General features: G+C 40.4%; 2 protein-coding genes across 3 annotated transcripts; one reads left to right on the forward strand and one right to left on the reverse strand.

Moving 5' to 3' along the window:
* Positions 1–1,261: 1,261 nt before the first annotated feature.
* Positions 1,262–21,363, forward strand: RB195_004856 (uncharacterized protein; the record flags this gene model as incomplete). Of its 2 annotated transcripts, XM_064182900.1 has the most annotated exons (16): positions 3,794–3,826; positions 4,964–4,990; positions 5,027–5,038; positions 5,207–5,278; positions 5,326–5,407; positions 9,519–9,615; positions 13,901–13,999; positions 14,100–14,248; positions 14,300–14,407; positions 14,469–14,623; positions 15,095–15,180; positions 16,226–16,406; positions 16,472–16,579; positions 19,365–19,557; positions 21,056–21,144; positions 21,244–21,363. In XM_064182900.1, 16 exons carry the CDS (start codon positions 3,794–3,796, stop codon positions 21,361–21,363), a joined length of 1,611 nt encoding a protein of 536 aa, XP_064034167.1. The 2 variants fall into 2 exon arrangements, with proteins under 2 accessions (XP_013306003.2, XP_064034167.1); XM_013450549.2 differs by lacking the exons at positions 3,794–3,826; positions 4,964–4,990; positions 5,027–5,038 and adding an exon at positions 1,262–1,337 and having other exon boundaries at positions 5,207–5,407.
* Positions 6,588–6,803, reverse strand: RB195_004857 (uncharacterized protein; the record flags this gene model as incomplete). Its single annotated transcript, XM_064182901.1, has 1 exon — positions 6,588–6,803. One exon carries the CDS (start codon positions 6,801–6,803, stop codon positions 6,588–6,590), a length of 216 nt encoding a protein of 71 aa, XP_064034168.1.
* Positions 21,364–24,820: the final 3,457 nt, after the last annotated feature.

Genomic DNA, 24,820 nt, shown 5'->3' on the forward strand with positions numbered 1-24,820 from the left:
CCACTCCACTACTCGGGGTTAAGCGATCAGGTTGTGAAATAAATGGAGCCGTGAAAATGAGCAACAAAATAATTCCGTTCTACGATTCACACATTATCCTCCCTCGCAGATATCAATCTTTCAAACATGTACCGTTATTGTCTGTTTGGTGCTGCGGATTATGTTTAAAAAAAGATTCCAAGTTTATATTCCACTGATGTCTTTTTCCTAAGGAACACTATTGGTGTTCTTCGTTCTTCTACATGAAAGCTACCAATTCGAGCTTAAGGAAATCAGTTTGATTCCTATGCAAGAAATAAAATAAAATGATTAACCAACTTCTCAAGGCATTTTGTAAGCAACTGCCGTAATGATTATTTCTAACTAGGGTGCGATTTTTCAGTGTTTTATCGTGGATTTCTTGGAGGACTCGAGAATCGTTTATTACTGTAGCAACGGAATGTTTATAGTGACGTTGTCGCTCTTGATCACGAGTTCCCATTGTTGGGAACTGCTCAGTGTTATTATCTAGTGCTATGGAAATAGCTACTACAACCTTTCCAATCAATAATTGGAAAGGACAACTGTTTTTACTATCCTCAGTATTCTTTTGGCATACTTGTAAATAGTACATGCAGTAAGCGCTGCATATGAAATCCAAACACTGAGTAGTTTGGACGATCAGTATGTGTTTGATGAAAACAAGGAACTTTGTAAAGAAGAAAAAAAAAACGCAGAAGAGACTAGAAAATCCAGGTTATTCGCTTTAGAACTGTACAATATCTCATACTTCCATAACTTCTTTCTAATTCAGACGCATTCAAGTAGTCAAACGAACAACGTCAACATCAACGTAAACAATATCGTTCGAGTTGTTCACTTCAAATCTGGACTGGTCGCACAAAAGGAAGGTTGCGCGCGGAACGCATCCATACTACTGAAAGAGCGTGAAGCTCCAAGCATATCTTGCTGTCCAGACTTGGATTCAAAGTAATGGAAATAAGGAGAGCAAGTAGAAGCGGCGAAAGAATCATAGCTACGGAACAATGTGTCGATACGGCACACACACACACACACACACACACCGGCCTCACCATGGCGCCCAAGAGCGCGCGTGCGCTGCCTGTTGCCGACCGATATCGATTGTGTTGACCCGGCGCCAACTATGGACGCGTGCAAATTTGCCGCGCGTAACCACCGCGCGGCGAGATTATTTGCGCATAGGCCAGCAGTTTCCGTGCCATGCACGCGTTAACGACGTCATAGTCGGGGACTCTTGGGTATGGGAGCGGCAGATGTTGTTCTTCTTGATTGGCTGATGACACATGATCCGTTCCATCCGGCCTATTCTACTCTTTGTAGGTTAATTCTGCACGTGAGGATTATACTTGGATACAAAACTAACAAATAGGTCAGCCTGTGATCACTACACTGATCACGATTATAGTAGGCGTGTGAAATCCTCTTAGACCTCCAACTAATCTTCATTAGTTGCATGCAATTAGATCTTATTTAAAGACCCCCTTATCTTTTCTATGTACGGTATGCAATAAATCTTGTTTGCTTACGCTATTAAGCTCTTACGGGGAAATGTTAAGAAGCATCACACAAATAAGACACTTATGCAGTAAACTGAGCTATGTTTTAAACTGTGGGAAACCCTCAACGTTCATAAATACCGCCGACACTAACTCCTCCAAGTCTAAGAGATCCTTTCGCAATCACGGGTGAGATGCAAGTTCTTTTCTGTAAGGTTCACCTTGAGATGGATTACAGAGGACAGTACAAAGGAAGGGTGTGCCCGTTTTCAACCAACGCTTACGCATACCATCGAAATCAAGCGCTCCAGCTCTAACTTTCTTCAGTTTTTAGTTTTTAATTCGCAGTTAAATTTTCCATCAAAAGTAATCCTTAATTACTTTTAAGTCAACAAGATTGATACGTTGTTTTTTTTCGTGTGTCGGACCTATGCCCATTTATCATCTTTATGGACGTTGTGTACGAATGTGTGGTGCGAAGTTCATTGTTCAGATCCTTATTCCGTCTCTCGTACGCTGTAGCAGAGAATCGTTAAATTTTTTGTGTATTTATGGCGGTGGTTTGTTGTTTTTTGAGTCCCAGAATAGGACCAGTTGTTCATTAATTTCAAATTTCGGCTGATTTGAACATTTGAAGAGAGTAATAACTGCGGGTGGGTTGTTGTTTCAGCATGGACACAATGCCTGGAAACCTGACTCGAAGGGCCAAGGCGTCCTGAAGAATATCTCGTGCATACCTTTTAGTTTCTACCGCTGAAATCAAACTCAAATAGATTTCAAAGGAGAAAAATCCTATGTTCAAGTCAGGACCATTTTTGGCGAATAGTTTAACGTTTCTGTAATGTATTGTTTCGTTTCTACAATGGTGCAAGTGGCTCCGAATGGTCACATTGGTAATTCATTACAGTACTTGAGTCATTTTTAGTCATTCCTTTAGATTTTGTCGTTCTCACAGCAGGGTGGGGTATAAATTTATCTCGAGGAACGAGGGAAAACTATTTTTTTCTTGTTCAATAAGGACCGAAATTTCTCGAAAAAAAAACTGCTTTTTTCCAATATGTCCAATTTTCGATAAATTTCGGCATGACGACACAATCCATTGATATTGGACGACTTGCGATCAATGCTGTCAATTGGAATATTGTTCGATTGGACATTTTAGGCCTTCAAGGAGGTGAAAAATGTTTTTCCGAAACGTTAGCTAACAGCCAGGGTGGGAGGACCTCGTGTGCGGTTTCTAATAGATGAGTACACTGTGATCTTCTGGTGTTTTTTTTTTTTTTGATTTTTGATTGTGATTCTGATAGTTTCCTCACAAATCGTGGACATTACTTTGCGCAGCCTATTTCCCGTTTCCCTGAACACGTAGGAACCGACCATTAGTTGTGTTTTCCAGATAACAGATCACTATCGGCGATTAGATGAGAGAGGAGGATCTGGTATTTGATGATGATGATGATGATGATGATGATGATTCGCATCATCACGCTTCAACGTCGAATTCCATTGGAAATCCTTCTTTCTCTTTAAATGTGTCTGCTTCTCTCTTACACTCCGCACCGACTATTATCCACCTCTCGGCACTCCCGTCGGACGAGGTCACTCTGGCCGGCGAGCCGCCGGCGGTCCGTCGAAAACCCTTCACAATCGATTCTCTCCTAGTGTAGTGTTCGTCGTCGTCGTGTCGCTTAACGCAGGAAAGAAAAAATCAATCCTATCGATTGAATAATGTAGTGGGAAAAGCTGTAACTCCGTGATTATATGATTGTTTTTTTCTCAAGCTGTTTATGTTGATGAAAACAACACAACGCTTACCAGTTCGCTTAGTCATCCTATCAAAACAACATCGTCCACAATGCGTTATTGCATAACCGGCAACTTACTGTTTCTGGACGTTCGGATGAATTTTTTTTACAAGTGCACTGACCTGCTATTTTCATTAGAAATTGGTCAAATAGTCTAAAAGCTTTAGCGTTGATCGGTGACAACAGGTGTTTTTATTGAGGAAAGTCTGTTCGCTGTGAAGTTGGAAATGCGCTAACGTCATTCGGGACCCGAAATGGAGATTAATTTGATCGATATGCGCTCTTATCGCTATTTCTTGCATGAAGAAGAACTCCGATACTATATTTTCGACAATCCTTTTTATTTCCAACTACTACAAGTTTATCCTTCTTCCTTTGTTTATGTTTTTCAGTTATTATTTGTTGACGTTGTCGGCGAAATGTTGGCTGAGTGACACTGAGCTGCACGACTGTTAAAAAATTCGGATATTGATGGGGGAATTGTCGCTCTCAATGGGGAACACGGTAGGTGGATGAGCAAACATCTCGTTACAACCATTCTTCTACTATTTATATCGTTCTTTGTTTTCCATTCCAAATTCTTTATTCTTACTTTCACAGTCACGATATTCTTCACAGGATTATATCCGCATTTTTTTGTGTATTGTATGTGTATACCAGTACCCATGGTGTCCCATCGGCATCCTCATAGGTATATAAGCAATCGTTTCTATGGTTTGCGTAAGTTCCTTGCGAATCTCCTTCGCTCTATATCTGCTCTTTGTGTCTTCTCCGACAATTTCATTTGTTTGTGATCCTAATCTGTCGCGTCGATAGTGTCTATGCATCTCGACACCTGAAATACATTTTTCCAAAATCTTGTTGTTACTCCCTTTGATCGATTTTCTAAATAATCTTATTGCTTCGTTTGGTTGACCCTATTTTTCACGTTTTCCACTTCTCCATACTCATCACTATGCCTTTATTGAAGGATTTGTCGGTTTTTTTTTCCTATGAGTTTGATGTAGTTCTCAAGTATGGAAGTACATATATGTGGTGTTTTTAAGATTCTATTGAAATTCTAGCAAAACATGGTTATATTGACTTCGAAATAAATCATGTTCGTTCGGAAACTCAGTTCAAATTCGATATCGAGGACACGAGGCGTATTTTAGTGTATTTGCTTTTCATTATGGGGTTTCTATGCGCACACAAGGATATATACGTGTTTGCATCATGTAATTAATGTGAATTCGAAGCTACAGCTTTATTTCCTTTTATAGTCACACTTCGTCTTATTTTCGATGTCATTAAACAGTTTGCTCATGATGGTGACATGACCTATGCTTATGTCACAGTCAGTTCATCTTTCTGAAGTGCCTTCCTGCTTTACCAGTGAAGTGCGATGAACTTCTAATCGACATTTATCTCTCGTATCTCGTTTTTTTCGCTATTTGGGAAAAGTCGGAGAGTAATGTTTATTGCCTTAAAATAAGAGTAGTTTTCACAGTTTTTCTTTTCAAATTATTACTATTATTATTGAAGATGTGTACAGCGACTTTGTTTACGTCAGCTACCTTTCTCACGTTCGTAATACATTCAATTGTTATCGGATGCGAACCTTCTCTCTATCCGTATCGTGAAAAACGCGTTTTCTTTCAGATAACACAGCGTCATACGGGTAATGTGGTAGTTTAGTGTCTCCTTCGCATATCCCACCTATAGGTTCCTTTTAAGGTGAGTTCTTCAATTCGTTTGCAAGCAATTATCATCAATTTTCTTTTCTTTAACAGCGCTGTTTCATGACCCAATTTTATCGCTACGAAAGTAGTTGCGGGTGGTGTTGTCCTGTTTCCTGTTAGGATTTTCCATTTGCATTGCATTTAACAGAGGTGATTTTTGTAGGTAACACAATTACGATGGGAGCGTGCTTTTCACGTCATCGTGGGGCATCGTCAAGCGACAGTCATGGCGCAAGTATGCTTGAACGCGTCGATGCCACGAAGTTCAATTCCACACCACAGACGATGTATCTCGTGAACAATGCCGGAGATCGAGAGGGACATTTGGTCGATCATTCAACTCCGCAACGTACTGCGCAGTCAGGTCAGATTTTTTAGTGTTTGTGTTTTCGTCGTTTTTTCCCCCTTTATTCTGTTTGTCTACTAGATCTTCATTAATCCTCATTATGTAACCTACATCGATGCTAACCATTTTTCATGGGAAAATCTAATTGCAGTGTTCTTGATAACCGGTATGGAGGATGTTAGGAATGTTTGCATCATTACATTACTAACTGTCGATATAAGATTTTAGACTTAGAGCAATAATATATAAGCATCTTTTAAAGTGAACATTTTATTTCGAGCGAAGATCCTTTGCTGAGCTTTCAGTAGTTACAAGACCCAAGATCTAGTCGGGTCAAAACCACATGAAACATGGTAGACAAGTAGACAATTGCGGTCGAAGCGGCGCGATGAATCTAGCATCGCGAACTGCAGCGATGAGTGGTGCTAACGAGGTTCCATGCTCGACCTTAACTGCTGAACTCATGTGCATTGCTTCGAGCGCAGCCGCTTACGCACATAGGTGCGATAGGGAGAAGCCGGACCCACCCCATGAGCTCAGGTGAAGGGAGTTTACCTCCTTCACTTGAGCTCATGCTTAAGTGAAGGGGGTCCTTTCGCCAGTCGTCCAAAAGTGAAGTGAGTCCAAAAGTGAAGGGGGTAATTTCGCCAACCGTTTAAAAGTGAAGGAGTCCGACCATCGGCTCCGACTTTCGCATCTATGCCTATCCAGCTTCATTGAACTTCCTGTCGTTTTGACCCCACATCCTAGTCGTGAACACCGTTTGCGTTCGTTTGCGAAGACCTCGAAATTGAAGTTAACATGAAGTGAATGAAGGAAAATGGAAGAAAATACAACCCTTTACATACCAAAAGGTAGTTTGTTTGATCCACCACTCACCATGGAATTCGTACGCAAAATTTGGTTGGAATATGCGGATGTGCTGGAATCGTAAGCATAACAGAAACAAACAAAGTTTCAACCTGCAGAAACCACTTCGTCTCCAAAAACCACAAAAGTCTCCAAAAAAAAGCTATACATCTGCTGCAACCCACAGGGTTTCCCGCTTTCTCAGCTCTTCATTGTTCCTTTTCCATCCTTCCTACTGTAGTTCCGAACATGTCCCAGTTTCCGATGTACGCTCTTTACATACATGCATGCTTTCATTAACATAAATTGCACTTACAGATGTCGCAGTTGGTACTCTAGTGCAGTCGAGTCAAAACGGTGTGAGGGCTGATGCAGTTGCTTGAGCATCTCTGGTGTAGTCTGGTTGAAACTGCATGAAACTCGGTGCAATTGAGTATGTGGATGAGCTTGAGGCGATGCGGTAGAGCGTAGCCGTTAGGAGTCCCTTGTTAATATTATTCATGGTTGCTGTTCGCGATGGTCTCATCTCAATCCCATCCACTAGCTTCACCAACTGCAACTGCATAGGGACCCACAGATCCTCTCTCCTTTCAATACAAGTTTTGTCCCAACATGCAGTTTGATTGACCCATCCTGGATTTTGAGAACTAACATAAAACAGATTGTGTGGTCTGGTTTCCTTCCTTCCTTCCTTGCTTGGATAAAAAAACTTCCCTGCCCTGAGATTGCCTAAAATCCCGGATCGATTCTCTCAATGAGCATGCGTCATCCCTCAAACTCATTGAAGTGGCTGTTTTCATTTACGAAATTGAAGGCATCATCCCACGAATCTGAGGTGATACGGGTTTCAGGTGGAGTATTCGTATACGGCATAGTAGAGTATGGAGAGGGGGGTGGTTTCGTCCATTCTTCCTAATTGCCGTAAAAAACGGTCGGGAAGTTGCGGCGCGTGCACAAGGCTGGCGCGCTCCAATGGAACCCGTTGTAGAAAGTAGCGCGCCAGAACGCTCGAAGCCAATTAGCAATTAGGAAGAAATGGACGAAATCACCCTTTTCTTCATAATCTACGATCCCGTATACGAATACTCCACCTGAAATCCGTACCACCTCAGATTCGTGGGGTGATACCTTTAAGTGATGAAGGCGTCAAAATGGTTTCATTTTCTGGGAGTTTCTTGACGTAGCTTACATACGCATACATACATATACATTTTTCAAAGTGATTCACGGGAAATCGCCCATGTTTTCAGTTTTATCGCAGGACTAATTGAAGTGTTTAGAAATCCGTAAGTAGCATAAGTGATGTAGAGAATATTTTTCAGTTTGAATCTAGCTTACCAAACGCAACGTTTGTCTTTCATTACCATCAAGGTGAAAGTCAAATTCGTATTTTTAATTGGAACCGCTGTTTCACTCGAAATTGAGAATGTTATTGCTTAGCTTTATTTCTTTCATATGCAACTAAAGATAGGAAGGAATAGAATCTATATCTTGGATTTAATTTCCGCTGCGTTTTGTACGTTTTCCTTAAACTTTATGCATAACACCAATAAGACGAAGAACGGTTCTGGTTTTTTTTCTGGGTACGACTCAGATACTGTAAAATTGCTGGCTCGCTTGACCTGTCAGCCGTATTATTGAGGAGGTAGAACAGTACGACTGATCGTCTTTGGTATTTAAGACGTCCATGGATATAATGTATTGCCTCCGTTCCCCGAATCTAAAGTCACACTACTGAATCAAGAGTTTCTTGTGCTGCTAACAAGGAACATAAATGCGACTCTCTACCGTTCAGTTTGAATCATCTTTGACAAGGACGGATGTTTTCTTTTACTACGTCTTTCATAGTCAATTCTGTAAGTATTTTGATGAGTCAGAAGAATTATTCGAGGAATAGAAAGTTAACCTCGTTCTCTTGATTTGTGTTCCTCTAAGTTTACTACTACGCATTTATTTTAGGTAAGAGGAACTATATTCGGTTAGTATCGCGATGAAACAGTGGTGTATACGTTTCGTTAACATTCGTTGGTAACCATTTTTTTGTGTGCGAATTGTTGTTCCGAATAAGTAGTGTTACTAGGCTCTATGCAACCAAGTTTAACATATTACAATTCCCATTCTATTCCTTTTTTGAAGAATTGATTTAGCTTCTGTTATTGTTATCAGAATAGTATAATCCTGTTCAAAATGGGAGATCCTATGCTACAAGTCAACAATATATGGGTTTCTGTGTGATTTTTCCAATGCTATAGTCGGGTCGGGTGGCAAGAGGTACCGCTGTGACCGCACGGTCGATCGTTCGAAACCGCCTTAGTCCCAACCAAGTCCTTCATCCCTCTGTGGTCGATAAATTGGTAGCAGACTCGTCTGCGAGGATAAAAACTCCGTCTTGGTCATCGGCTGGCTACCGCAAGTCATTGTATAGGCCAACATGGGTTCCAAACCTCAGTTTTACGATTGCGAATTACAGCAAAACGCGTTGGCGCATCCCTTGTGGATTGGTACGCTAGAAACTTTAATAGTTGGGTCAACAAGACTCGGTGCAGCTGCGTAAGTGCCTGCATTCAGAGCGGTAGTGCAGGGGTTTCGGTTTATGGAAAGGGGATTATTGCTAGCAGCACTCATCGCTGCACTTCGCAGTGATTCTGTCTCGATCCTATCCACTAGTTCCACCAGGCCGACTGGAGCACAGCGACTTACGCAACTGCACTGAGCGTCAAGTTTTTTTTTTTAATTCGACTATATCCTGTGACGAAAACGTTAACCGAGGGGAGCAGTAAGCATAATACTTGCAGTTTTTATTGCTGCGAAGGCAACTTACTCGCTTTTAGGTCGCAGTCGCTAATTAAAAGCAAACATTGTCGTCACTCTTATGCGATAATAATTCTTGTTCATGGCATTATAGCAGCGAAAAAGTTGCTAATGCGATCGTTTCTCATTTTTTTTTCTGTGGAGAGAACTTGTCTACAGATGTGGTGCCTTGGAAGCATACATGTTCTTTCAGGACAACCATCTTCTTGTTATTGATGCTACTGGAATGTTAGGGTTATTGGTTACCTTACGGTTTTTTGTAGTCTTTACTACATGTATGTGTCCTATGTTTCTTGTTGTTAAATAGTACTCAGTTATGTTAGTTAATCACTTATCCTACCATATCAGCTTCGTCGTTCGAACAGCTATTGAGATTTCTCATTTTTAGTTTTCTTCATAGTTTTTTCCAACATCTTGAATACCATCATCTTGATGTCGACATTTTCATTGTATTTTTTTCCAATTTCAGACAAAGAAATTCTGGTTGCGCTCTATGCATACGATTCCCGAGCCGATGGCGACCTTAGCTTCAAAAAGGGCGACATCATGTACCTTTTAGACCAGAGGTGAGTTTTTGTGACTATGTCCACATTGGCTCTGACACTGCCACTTTCTTTGTGTTTTCTTCTAGAACTCAAGAGACAAAACGCATAGCAAAGAAATGGCGAACGCTTAGCGCTTTTTCGCTTCAGCGAAATAAAGCTACTTTGATTCATTACTTCAGTTCGAGAGAGAGAGAGAGCGTAGTAAAGCAAAAATCGTTTTCATAGTAGAGAAAGTTTTAGATATTTAGACGTTGAAGGCAGTTGTTGCAGGGTGTCCTTTCACGCTATCGGTTTCTTTTACTATGAATCAAAGTAGCTTTATTTTGTTTTCACCGTTGCAACACATTCGAATTGATCTGGCTTATCGTAACATTATCCGCGAACTGATGATACTGATAACTGATATAGGCGATGACATTCACCAGTCAGATCAGTTCGCGGATGCTAGATCTAAGGATTTGATGAAATGAGATAGCTTGTTGCTTGTAAATGTGCAGGTAAGGGGAGTTGGGATTGTAGGCGCATAGAAGAAGCCTAAGCGAACCAGCAGCAGCCGATGTGTGCGTCAGCAGCGATTGGCGCTACCTCAGGCGCACTCATCCTTAGTCTCCACTCATCGCTTTCACCGAAAGCGCGTGATACTCTATTTGGATGAGTTGATGAAACTAACTTATAAGGAAATGAGATAATAAAACATGAAGTTGACAATGAGAAACTTGTCTGTGAACGACGATGGCTGAATGCAAGTGATGGTAGAAGGAGCTATTCTTCTAAGAATGATAAAATAACAGGAAGCGAAACTGAAACTGACTAATTGATTAAGAAGGCGACAAGTGGGATATTAGCACTGATCTTACGCTTAGTATTTAGTGTGAGATCAGGTCCCTACTCTACCGCTTCTATAGTATTCTTAGTAAATAATATTCGTTAAGGTGAGCCACCTACAGGAGAATTTAAAGCAGAAATTATTCGCCAGATATTCAAATTCGCTCCGTATAAGTGCAGAGATTATGGCAATTTAAATTCCACAATGTTAAGATGTGTGACAGACGACATGAGTCCCTTCTGATGTACACCCGTGGGGATCGTAGCAACACAAATCACTTAAAAGTGCGAGAAAGAAGTTCCAGTAGATTTTGCCATGAACACATCCGAGATATATTACGTATCCAGTGGATTTGCCCGAGAGGACGTCAGTAAACAGGGGTGCGTGTAAAGAGGGTCCCGGCAGATTTTCGAGCATGTCCCCGTCCCCCGAATCATGCCTCGGCAGAGCAATTAGCGCTAGTGCGAGAAAGAGATTTACCTTCGTTGCTTACCTATCGCTATTCATACGTTGGGTCACCGACTAGGATATAATTCACGAGCTACTTAATAGTTTTGGAGAATCACACACATCCACTGGAAACTTGTGATCTCCATCTCAAATTTGTAATCGTAGCAGAAGCAGGAAAGGGACCACGTGAAATATAAGAGAAGGATGCTTCAAATATGAAAAAACTCGCTCCCGTTCTCTTCTTTTTCTTACATATTTCTAATAACTGTAGTTCTTTGCGTCTCTATGGCTAAAAGAGCATCTAAGACGGTTGTCTGCGCCACTATGAACGACTGGAGCGTGAGCTCCTCGAGATATGTTCGTGTACCCTCTGGGCATATCCATTGGACACTTCGTAATGTCCCGGAGGCATTCGTGGAGAATCCGCCGGGACCCTCTTTACCGTTCTCCAGTAAAAACAGAGACCTTGACTAAGCAACGATCCACCCTCTCTCATGGAGATACAGATACCATAGATGCTGTCCTAGCTATAGAAGCACAGACTAGTTGCAAGGAAATATGAATAGAAGATTACGTAGGGAAAATTATCAAAATTGCTGAAACAATCAGGAGAGTAGGGGGAATGATTACAAACTACACCCTTATTTACACTGTGCGAATAGAAACTGAACATGTGCATGATGTTTGGAAAACAATAATTAATACTGGATGACATATTAAGTAGTGTGGCGATCCACAGTAAAGGAGCAAATATTGTGTAGAAGTCGACAGTCACTAAAAGCGCTCCTGGAAGATATTAGAAAATTTAGTCAATGTCTCTGAGTTCCTGAAATATCTTTGTGAGGTTTAAAATTCTTTTTTTTTTGCAGGAGTCAAAGATACAAAACGTCCCTCTCTTATGCACTTGTTTCCAATCCATACGATCAACATTTACGATTAACAAATACGATTTCATGACTTTCTTCCGCTCCCCATTTACTCATTTGCTCCAAAACTGCCATCATTGTTCGTTAACGTCACTGCGAGACACTTGCAATTCGCAGAATATTGACTAACCTCATTCCCGTCACTTCTTAGGAGAGATATGTGTAATGTAAATTGACCTCAAATTTGTTACCGTACCAAAAGCAACTGGAAGCTAAAAGCGCTCCTGGAAGATGTCGGAAAATTTCAGTAAATGCATCTGAGATCCTGAAATATTTCAATAGCTGATGAAGCTCGTCTATCCTAGCGTACTTGAAAAAAATTCTTTCATTATTGATGGACACCAGGATCCTTTTCAACGCACAAGGAATACCGTGTGCGATCTGCGATTTGCAGACAGAATCAGCGAATATAGTGACAGCGACGAACTTCTTTTGAATGACATACCATCTCTAATTACTCTGGCAACGTATATTCGGGAACATGTTCACATAGCTACGGGAGCCTTTTTACACGATGCGCTCCAGTGCTTCCCGTGGTTTAGTGCTGCATTTTGCTGTTCCTGCTTACTTCGTACTCCGAGTGAGACAATCGAGAATTAGTTCTACCTTCTTGTCTACCGTTATTTTTACAGTCTCGCTATTTAAATTTGTTCATAACTTTCCATGACAGTGCATTTCAGCGCGTAAAGAACTTTTTTGATCATTCATTTAGTTTTACACAAAAAATGGGACAGAAATTGAATCCCCCGCCAAACTAAGATCTTAGAGGCATCCTAGGAGCAAATAAATTATAAAGATTTTGTTAAGCTTACGTAAACATATTCATACACTATTATAGGAGGGAAGAAAAACAATAAAAACCATTTAAAAAAACGGAAAGAGAAGAGGCAGGAGTTTTCCGTATACTGCAGAAGTAGCTCGCCTTACGCCTTTAGCGAGAACGTGCTGCGTCGTCACATTGTAATATGTTTCAGACTGACTGTAACATCTATGCTATGCCAAATCATCCATAGTCGGGCAAAGACGACATGAAGCGCGGTGTAGTTGCGTAAGCGGATGCGCTCCAAGCGATGCGATGGAGAAAGTAGTTGGAATCGAAATGGGACCATCGCGAACCGCAGCAATGCATGAATCAAGGGTCCCCGCTTGATCCTAACCGCTAGCTTCCGCCGCGCCGCTTCGAATGTAGCCACAACTGCGCCGTGCTTCATGTCGTTTTGATCCTACTATACCCTGTTGAGGTACAGTCGCCGTTGCAGTCCATTGCAGTAATCATTGCGTTTTTAGCGCAGACTTTGATGTTGTATTGGTTCTTCGCAACTCAGGTTACCCTACTACCTTCCCCATGCTATGTCGCTTGTTGTCCTCATATTGAGCTTGAAACTGCACATGAGAAATCCAATCAATGCGTTGTCGCTACAGTATCTGTAGAAAGGTTGGCAAAGTTTGCGTTTGAGACCTTTTAAGCTCTTTTTCCAACCAAAGGTTCGACGGGTTTTTTAGAGTGTCTCCGAAGTCGCTTTTATACTGTGCATAGTTTATATCGTATTTTAGCGTACAGACATACTGCGTTACATTTTTCTTTTTTCATAAATCCATGTTTCTTATCTCGCTTTGGTAATTCGGAAATCAATGTTGTGGTGCTAATAACTTGTATTCTTGATAAGATTTCGAATTTGTTGCTAAAAGACATCAATCCCCCTGTTTCTGCAGTCCAGTCTGCTTCAAGGATCTGTACAAGAAGGAAAGAGTTAATGTTATAACGGTGTCATGGATGTGATACGCACACGCTTTCCTCAAACAACTGCAAAACACTTAGGGAACTTCTGCGATGAAACGCAGGCATCTATTTCGTGTGAAACAGATGAGGTTGAGATTCTATCACTTTAGTCATATGCGGAAAAGTTTGGAAGTGAATGGACAAATTGTGGTTTTTCTCGCTGATTCTCAATTTTTCTTCGAATAACTGGATTCTCATTTATAACTTTAGGGAATTTCGCAGAATTATTCACTGAAAAAGGTTTTCTTTAGCCATTTTTATTCATTGCCATTTTAGAACCATCCTTTAAATTTTGGAATATACCTGTAATTTTCGAAGTTTCAGTAATTGTGACTGGTGGTACGTACGTCATCAGCGCACAGGAAATACTGGATATGTACCGAGAAACTTCGTAGCGAAACAGCAAACGATCGAGAGCGAGGAGTAGGTTTTTGTTTCTCTGAAGTGTATGTGCGATTCTTTTGAAGAACTCGTTCCATACAGGTTTGTCATTGTCAGATGTTACCCTAATGGAACGTTACAGGTGGTATGCCGGGAAAATTCCCAGGAACCGAGCCGAGCGACTGGTTTTAGCGAATAATTTACCTAAAGGAACATTCTTGATACGTGAAAGGGAAGCTGATGGACGAGAATTTGCACTGACTATTCGGGATTCGGATGACATTCGAGGAGGTATTGAATTTTGCTGAATTCAAGTGATTTTCACAATTCGTCTCTTTATAGGATCCGTTAAACATTATAAGATCAAACGGCTCGATCACGACCAAGGCTTCTTTATTACCACACGAAGGACTTTCCGAACCTTGCAGGAACTTGTCGCCTATTATTCTGGTAGTTTAACGCGGACTTTAGTTCTAATTGAAGGCATACGAGTTTGATAAACACCTTTCAGAGATGGCTGACGGGTTATGTTGCCAATTAACATTCCCCGCCCCACGGATTGCGCCAACCCGTCCGGATCTTAGTCATGATACTCAACAGAATTGGGAAATTCCTAGGAATCAGTTGCAGTTGAAGAGGAAACTCGGTGACGGCAATTTTGGTGAAGTAAGCGCGCTCTCATTCTTTCGGAGGAATTGTTCGGATTTTAACTTTTTAGCACATGTAGTTCTCGCGTAGAGAGGAAAAACAGTTTACTAAAAAGAGACAAGTAGAACGAAGCACATTTCAATCTAAAAAAGAGTAATTTTCATTGAGAGGGTGAAGAACAGTTTTGAGTGGATTGACGGTCAAGAAACAAAAGGAAGAGGATTGAAAATATTTTCATGAACCAAAATTCTGAAAACAAACTAATTTCTACATTGTATTTGAAGTAACGTAGTCATTATAGTTGACAAAACGTAGTTTTTGCACTTCCTTCAGGATGCACTGATTCAGTTATCTCTTTTTTAAGTTTGAGTCCTCTTTTTGATCGCGTATAATTTTTTAAATAGTATTTTGATGTTTGAAAACTACGTCACGTACACACGAAGTCGCATATACTATGTTTTTCCAACATTTACTTTCATATGATATCAGGTTTGGTACGGGAAATGGCGCGGAATCGTCGAAGTCGCTATCAAGACAATGAAGCCGGGAACGATGTCTCCAGAAGCATTTTTGGGGTAGGTATTTTGCCCCTTTTCTATTTGTTGCCGTTTCTTTTCCATGGAGGAAAACTGCACACTTCGAATGTTTGAAAATAGCACTGCACTATTACGCATGATAAATATATTCTTTGAGAAAAAAAATTAGGAAATTATCACGAATTGCTAGTAAACACTACATTGTACGGTCAGCGTCGGACGCGTTGTAACGGGGTGCAGTGTTACGTTCTCGGTGAAGCCAGGCCAGTCCATATCCATCGACCACGATAACATCCTCGGAGCTTTTCTTTTTTCTCGTTTTTTTGATAGTTTTTTTTTTCAAAATTCTTCCTTGCATAATTATGCAGGAATAGGATTACAATATTTCACCAAATTCTTTCTCCATTAGTTTTGTCATTACTTTTGCTCTAAAGTCATCTCGAAGAGTGTGCCTAATAGGGATTGGATTTCTACTCCAAACCATTAGCATCTTTTGTAGTCGTGATAACATGAAAATCCTTATCTACCGCTTTAATATTTTCATCTGCTGCCGGGATTTTTCCTCGAAGACACCATTTTGTACATATTTTTACCGCACTTTTTCCTGTAATTGTGGGTGATTTGCATTCTTTCTGGTCAGATTTTGAGCCTTTGCTACAGGTGCGACCACAGAAACGATAATCACCCACAATAACACGAGAAAAACGGAGCATAAATCCGGTCCCTGCAAACTGAAAGCATAGATGCGTCATAGCAGCAAAAAAAGAAGATAGAGCTAAAGCAAAAGGGTTTTCAATGATCACGTACACTAATCTATGCAATATGCGAAATGAAATCAAAAACAAGAAAAAAAGAGCTCCGAAAAGCCAGTTTGAGACGAACCATTGTGCGCGTCCACCTGAGACGTAACCCTTTAACAGTACGTTCGACCCGGCTGTTCAATGAAAAGGATTCTTTTTTTTCTCGATATTGGTGTTATTGTAAGACACAACTTGTAGATTTTATCCGCAGTGAATTACATTTTACAATAACGTACTTTTTGTGGATAAAGTCATCACTTTTTTGATCCCATCATTGGTTTCAGGGAAGCTCAGATCATGAAACAGTGCGATCATCCCAATCTGGTCAAGCTTTATGCCGTGTGCACCAGAGAAGAACCGTTTTACATAATCACAGAATACATGTGCAATGGTTCGCTTCTGCATTACCTGAGGAACGAAGGCGCTGCTCTGGGAATACAAGCCTTGGTTGACATGGCTGCACAGGTACATAATTGGCCTTTTCTCGATCTGTAAGGAAGTTAGGGAATCAAATTCTTTTTTAACAACAGATTGCCAATGGAATGATGTATTTGGAAGAAAGAAAACTGGTGCATCGTGATCTGGCAGCGAGAAATGTTCTTGTGGGAGAAAAGATCAGTGGTGTTCCAGTTGTTAAGGTGACTTTTTTTCCTCGTAAATAATGACTCCTTTTTTTCTGACCGGAGTCATAAAATGATTAATTCTGCTGGAAACTCTAAGAAGACGTTACATGAAGCCTATAAGTTCATCAACTTGGTGTAGTCGATTTGAGTCATACACAGTGAACATGTAAAAAAGCACTAAACTAACGGCTGAAATCTGTTCATATTAGATCGTGCGGGCTTTGACATAAGAAGGTGTTTGTCAACATGTGCGATTTATAAATAGAAACTGTTCAGACATGTTTTACCATCTATTTGTCCATGATGTTGTAGTTCCTTCTAACAATTTAACTCTATATGTGGGGGCTTGTACACCCATATAATCCTCTCCGTAGTTATCGGTCCAATACTGGTCGAATCAACTACTACCGATTGTTGATACAGTGTCGGTACGTTGAATAAGATTGAAATTCGAGTGGACTGATGCGGAAACATTTCCAAAGTACTTGCAAAGTACTGTTGAAAATGAAATTTCTATGATCGATTTTTTTGCTTCACCCTGCTCTTGTAAATCATTAATCCATGTATATTTAAACTACTGTCCTGAAGGTGAGGAAATTCTTTTTGATTATCTCTTTCGCAATTTCCTTGTCCCGATTTGCTATACTAAACAAATTTTCCACGGAAAAATTTTGTCGTTCGAATTCTTCAGTGTAAAAAAAATTGTTTAATCTATTTACTTCAACATCAATACCAGTTTTTACTATCGATGGTGAATGGTTCCCTGTTTCTACGATAATATCATGCGACGAATGGATTGTTGCGCTTATTTAAAGTGTTGATTATTCAAATTGTGTCTTTTTTTTCTTCTATATCTATCTTTCTGATGTTGGTCCGTGACATCTATGCAAGCTACCGGAAACCGGGGTCTAATGAAAATTATATAACAATTGAGCGAAAAAAAAAGATTCTAACGAAACTACGGTTTGCCTCGATTATTATGAGCAAAAGGATGTTGAGCTTTTATGAGGACTAATTTTCAATGACGTAGTCACTTGAAGTGCTGTTGTTAGATAAAATGCATTCAAAATGCCTCAGCTAATTCTTCCAGCAACAGTCTAAAACAACCATAACTGTACACGTAATTTCTTTTTGAAAAGTATAAGTTAATGAAAGGGAAGAGTCTATTGTGGCATAGATATACTGTAGCATAGCACTAGAAGTGAGCCAATCAGAATTATCTAATTAATAAAGCGGGAATTCAAAAATTGTACAAACAGCATTTTAAGCTTCGGGATAATACGCTGGGCTGAAGTCTAAATGCTTTTTGATTCGGCCCTCCCTGATATCCTTTCTTTGTTCTTTTTTCTCCTATGTGTTTTCTTTCCTATTTGTTTGTGTTATGAACTAACCCTGAGAGCTGCAGGTATACAATCCCTCACGATACGTCATGAGATCCTTTTCACGTTGTCGTGAAGGGAATCATTAAAGGCAGTATATCACGAAACTGCCGATGTTGGAGTCTTTGTGTGCGAATTCGGGGTTTAGATTGCGAGCTTGAGCGCGTCACCGCTCGTTTCTCCCTAATCATCCTTTGAAAAAAACTGCGTGGGTAATGGGGTTTCTCCCTAGGAGGTACGTGAAAACGCGCCAATTGGGTCCCCTCCACTCCTGTACACGCTCCGCCCCCTTCAGCAGCCTATTCAACTAAAACCAACGAATATGCTGGTGAAAATGTACAGGAGAGGCGGGTTCCAACATAACTCGTTGGAATTATGGCCGGTTCCACGCCTTTTTTCAAGGCGATCAAAGGGAATTGAACGAGGGTACGCTCATAGTCGTAATCTCCTTGTTAGTTCCGTGATATGCTCCTTTTGAAAGAAAAATAAAAAGATTGAAAAGAAAAGGCAGCCGACATCACGTGTTTGCTGCTTGATGTCAGAAAGCGAAAGGAATAAAAGTAGTTGAAATGTGGGATTTAACGATATGAAAGAGGAAATGCAGAAGAGGACTGTCTCGTTTTCTGATCTGTATCTGATCTATATCTGAGGAGATGGTCTGTTATTTGTACACTTTATTTGGTAGAAATGAAATACCGTCGGCGTAAAAGGACCTGTTTCTTTTTGCTTTCTATGGTTTTTCTCTCTTTTTCTTTTTTTTTAGTGTGACGGTTGCGTAAGTAGAAATAGATTGCATAATTATATAATTTTCATATCTTTTTTTTTTGCATTTGGTTTTATCATTTATTTTACACTCCTAGGGCGCTTCTAAGGTCTTAGTCTGTAGTGATCCAATTTTTTTTTCTTCGTGAAATTGTACATGATTAGGCTAAGTTGTAGTTGCTTGTTTTATCTAAAAGACTGTCAATTGTATACGCTTACCCAAAGAGTGGAATGGGCCGAAATCCACTTTCTGCAAAATTTTTGAGGGGATGGTGAGGAGAAACTATTAGAGTTAGTTTGGAAGTTTATTCACGTGTTCCAATCCTTTCACACGTTTCATCGACACTTTCATTGCCACATGTTCGGGCTTTTCGCGTTTTCTTTGCAGTCCACCAAGTCGATTGCCCATAGTTAGTAGTTAAATCTGGTGTTGTGTCAACCAGCAGAGTTAGTAGGTTGGTTAGTTAGGCTTAATGGGCGTGCTCCACTAGTGAGGCACCGCGATGTCAGTATCAGAGTTAGTACTAGTTAAGCTCATTGTATATAGGGGAAAGAAGTAGGGAACGGTTGAAAACCAATTATTTCTTGAACATTATGTGAAAATAAATATTTTTTCTTTGACCTTATCTGCTGAACTAATCGATCAAACTTTTTTGCAGGTCGCAGATTTTGGATTAGCACGAAAACTAATGGAGGAAGACATATATGAGGCGCGAACAGGCGCGAAATTCCCCATCAAATGGACAGCACCGGAAGCCGCTACTTGTGGCAACTTCACTGTGAAGAGTGACGTGTGGTCATACGGCATCCTGCTCTATGAAATCATGACCAAAGGACAAGTGCCGTATCCTGGTTTGTATTATCTGCTTCTTGAAAGAAACTTTTTGTCCACTGTCTTGCACATGTTTTTCTTGTCGACCGATAATTAGTTGCAAGGATCTGAATCATGGCTGGAAGGGAAGTACTTCAAGTTTGAATTCTTCCCATTTCACTGGTCATGTGGATCATGCATAATGTGTTTTCGTATCGACGTTCGATATGTTTACATAGCAAACACTCTCTTCTTCATCTTTCTCATAATTTTAGCTCACAAGTGTGGTCGATGGAAATAGTTTTAGCCTGAAATTTCAAGCCAAAAACTTGGTTTAGTTTGTTTAGTTATTAGACACTTAATTGAATGCGGAATACGGTAGAACGTGATTCGTGAATTCTTTTGAAAACACCTATCTTGGAGGCTTTCAACGCCTTGAACGTCTGATCTGCTCCTCTCGGTTTGTGGGCATTTCTTCTTGGGTATTTGGAGCACCAGTATTTCTGCGTCTGTTTTTTCCCCTCAAATACGACTTTATTTGTTGGAGGGATCAGTATAGTTAAAAGAAATGGATGTTCCAATTCCGTGGGATTTATTTGATTACTAGTAAAGTAGCTGTACTTGTGGAATGTTTCAGTAGAATGTTGTTGTGTTGAACGAAAATTATGAGGGCAAAGAGCTCTCACAGATACATAAGGTATACATTCGCGTGAAATGTGTTCTAACATGATGATGCGACTCATCCGCGGTGAATACGTGCGCTGATCATTCTGTGATGTAGGTGGAAAACTCTCCAGATATATTTCCTTTTTGCTTTTTGAGGTTCTTCTTTATTTTGTTTTTTTTTCGTAAAATAGTGTATGAATAAGGCCGCATAGTCGTAATGTATTTCTTTTCCAGTACTTTTATCGTTCGATTAGCTCTATCTATACTTGCTTCTATGGGACCTCTAAGATGGTGGTTTGTAGGGTTTTAGTTTTTTTTCCCATTTTTTGGCTCGATTTTCATCCTTCGCTGTTGCAGTGCGAATTAGACCTTGCTTTGCTAGTTCAGAGAAGTTCAGTCTGATTGCAAGGCATTTCCTCAAAAACTTCAGTTCGCTGGAATTGGGTTTCTGCCCTCCTTTTTGTGTAAATGTGCATGGATAGCTTTTTTTTAGGATGGATTATGGGATTTTACTGCGACTACGAGTACAATAAACGACAATCACGCAGAAGTACACAAAAAGGACTCTAATTGAATCTAGGAACAAAGATCTTAGAGGCTACCTAGGGACAAAACAAGCTTATCAAGCTAATGGAAAAGACTTTGTTAAGACTACGTAAACGTACACTATAACACGAACAGAATGGTGAAAACTATAGAAGAAAAAAGAAAATAGGTCGAAAGAGGTTTTTGCATCTATAAACTCAGCCATGTACACATCTTGGTCGCGTCTCATCGTCAAGTTGCAACTCGTCCTACGATGACCGTACCTTTCCCTCTATTGATTTGTTTTTTATTAGATGCTTTTATGTTGAGTGTTATTATTGTTCACAGGTATGCATAATCGCGAAGTTGTTGAGCAAGTGGAAATTGGTTATCGCATGCCGATGCCTCGTGGCTGCCCCGAACAAATATATAACGAGGTTAGCACATTTTATTGATGTTGTGACGCTTAATAGGCTGTATTTAACGTAAATAATCGGTCGAATTGTTAGCGAAAATACGCTTCTATTAAATTTCAGGTGATGTTGAAGTGCTGGGATAAAATACCGGATAGAAGACCAACGTTTGACCATCTCTTTCACTTTTTTGATGATTACTTCGTGTCGTCGCAGCCGAACTACGTTCCTCCCAGTGTCTGACCGCTGCCAACAGTTTTCTAGCCAGATTTCGTGTCTTTGTTGTGTCTTTTTTTCCAGACTTCATCTCACTTATTCCTTCACCTCGTACTTACGAATTGATATACTGTATATTCTATTGACGAATTTCTTGTTAGAATGTCACAGTCGAAAGTCAACGGCAACGTTCTTCTCATACACAGGGGTTCCATAATCAGACTAGCATTCGCGCATATGTTTTATTTTGCATGTAATGTCTCTTTTATCATGTATATACGTTGTTGATCGTGCTTGCGCCCAGCTGGTGCTGTCTGTTCCCCCGCGAAACGGTTATTTACACACACACACTTTCGTACCATGTTTGTCAGATTGTGTTTGTCATTGTGTTTGTTTAACAATACGAACGACGTCTCTTTTGTTCATTTTCCAGAAAAAAACTGGGACGATCAAAGACAAGAGTGATTATCTGACTTTCTTTTTAAATTTGTTTTTGTTATGTTTCTATCATTCAGCTTATCAATTTTTTTTTGCATTGGGATATGCTGAATTAACATTGACAGATTGTTGTTCTCGTAAAATAAGATGAATTTCATTATCATAACTGTAGCACATGAACTCATCATGAATTGAGCGGCTTTTGTGCTTACGACTACTCGTATTCACGATCGCTTGCCTACTAAGAAAGTGGTTAATCGCGCGGCGTTTGCGAACGCTCCGCCCTTCATGATTGTCCGCCCTTCAGACGCTGTGTGCAGCTTATCGCTGATGCTGCAACATTTTTCTTCTGTCTCCCATTGATAAGTGGTACTGATCCTCATGATTATGAAGTTTACGGCTTGGTATTTGTGGTTTTCTTGCTCGAAGATGTAGATGGGGTTTCGAAAGAGTAGTTCTTGGGAAATACATAAAGAAGGCATAAGGAGTACTCGGAATCAGTCAAAAGCGCTCGATGCGGTTGCCGTTTCTCTGACACGTGAAATTTGCCCGATGCCTCTCCTCTATTGTTGACTTTTTTTCGGGATGATTCTAGCTAACAAAGGTGAAATTGCGTTTCTAAGGACAACGGCACTTACGTATACACGGGTTGCTGGCCTGTCTATAAATAGCTCGTTTTCTGGATTTTGTGGATTTTTTCTGCGGTTCAATTGTATTCTATTTCTTACGTGTGCTACCATTATTTTCACTAATCGAGAGCTTAGAAGCGCAGTTTTTGAAAGGAGCTTCGCCTACGATAGTACGGTGTATGGTTCGATTTTGCCGTAGAGCCCACCGAACCTTTCATTATTCCTGCGTCGATAAAGTGGCATCCGACTTGTCTGGGAGGACAGAAACACTGAGTTGATATATCGGCTGGCCACGGCAAATCTTTGTATAAGCCATGCACACGTTAATAAGCCTCAAACGATTCTGGATTGAAACGGACGCGTTAGCGCATCTTAGACGGATTGATTGACGCAAGACACTTTATCCTTTATCCTTTACTAATCTCGTAATCTCGCCTTATTTTCTTCAGTGTTCTCAGAAGTTACCTTAATTTTTTTGTAACGCGTCTTTATAAGGTCTTGTTAGGATCTTCAAGTGAAAATAATGTCTTTACAAATGGTTTTCTGCTTTTCTAGAGTGTAGAATTAGAAAGAACTTGAGTATTATTTGTTTTATTACGTTTTCGCTGCAAATGTACTACAGTGAAAGTGGCAAACACTTGCTTCTGGTAGTATTTGAAGATGCTGATTACAAATATCCATTCCATATGGCCTCCGGTAATCATTGATATTATTGAAATTGACCTACGCTTACTACTGGACTCCTGTTGTTGTTCTAATTCATCGAGCGGGTTCTGACAAGTCGTGCGCTAGTATTTTAATTACTTCGTTTGTTTCGATCTTTTGCAGTAGTTGCCCAACGTCTTTTCCTTGGCGAGGGAGACGAAGAGCATCAAAATCTTCTTAGAAAGGTCTCAGGAACTCCAACCAGTCAGCGGTTCGGTTACTGTACTGTGCTTTATGTTGCGGGAACTACGAATACTGACGTTTTTGGTTTTCTTCACCAAGTCCTCGATGCTCTCTCCTGCCCATCTTGGAGATCAGGGTATTCATCATGTTCGTTTCTCGACATGGGTATAATTAGTTTATATATTCGGATATGTTCGTTTCGTTGCGCGTGTATGGGGAATCTGAGAGCAGTCCGTTTCTCATAAATATCGTCTTCTGTAGAAGCACGTGAAAAAACGATCTGCACGTTCCGTCGAAGTGGCAGAGAGAGAGAGTGATTCATTTCGTTTTGGCTGACGCTGTATGTTATGAGAACGGTGTCATCAGCGAAAAGAAATTTCCATTGTCTTTGTTTTCTGCACTGTTAGGTAGAGTTCTGTGTGTGGTCTCCAAAAGTGTTACAAAAACAAAAAAAAAGAGGAACTACCGTGGAATTCCTTTAATCCTGGAAGGCCTCGGTAGCTCGGGTGGCCTCAGTTTCTCCGAGCTGAAAACTCTTCATAGTGGGGTGAAGGGACGAATGTTCGTAAGAGTAATTAATGGTAAGATTACGCGACAAAGTAACTTTTTACATCTGTAGTGATGGATTTGGCGTTTTCGTGCCATCTTTTCCCATTTCTTGGCGGCGTTCAACGTTTATGCTGAAATTTTTGAAAATACGCCTTGAATCCTGGTCCATCACGGCGCTTCGACGGCAGCCACTTATGAAACTGCACCGAAGTTCAGATAACCCGACCATATTTGCGTGTACACGGATTGTATCCGTACGTCCGCAAGTACGATCGGCTCCCTGTATCTACAGTGCTAAAATTTACTCACATTTTCTACGTAGATATAAGTTCATATTTGTGCGTGGGTATATTAGCAACTGTGCATATTGTATCTGACAGATCTCTTCAGTCAAAAGTGTAGTCACTTGTATTCATGTGACTGAGAGATGCAAATAAGATTTTTAGACTTTTCTCAGGAACTAAGCTGTACTACGTCTACTCGAGGAAGACAAGCCACTATCACTATGTACATATTGAACAAAAGCATAGCACCTTTAGCCTTTACTCTTGCTTCGCTCCACTAACAAAATAACTCCTCCGATGTCGTTGTCGCTCTTTTGTTATTGTATTTGTCTTGATATAAATGAGGCCGTAGAGTGAATGTGAACAAAATGTGCATGGGAAAAACTGGTATATTGTTTTTTTTTGTCATGCACGTTAATACCATTCGAAATCTTGTGCATATATTTGGAAATGTCATCTGTAGTACCTGTGCTCCAGTTGTTCGCCGATTTGCTCGAGCGGGCAGTAGTAATACATCCATTTTTCCCGATCACGCGCAAGGGTTGCACAGTGGCTTCCTTCCTTGCAAGGGACTCAAAGCGCCTCTTTTTTTCGAGGACTTCGTGAAAAGGTCTGACCATTCTGCTGTGCGTTCAATACGTAATGTGATTAATGTGCGTGTGATATCCAGTCGCTAATTACCAACGTGGTATCCAC

This window comes from Necator americanus, chromosome I (assembly GCF_031761385.1).
Source record: "Necator americanus strain Aroian chromosome I, whole genome shotgun sequence".
Taxonomy (NCBI): Eukaryota; Metazoa; Nematoda; class Chromadorea; order Rhabditida; family Ancylostomatidae; genus Necator; species Necator americanus.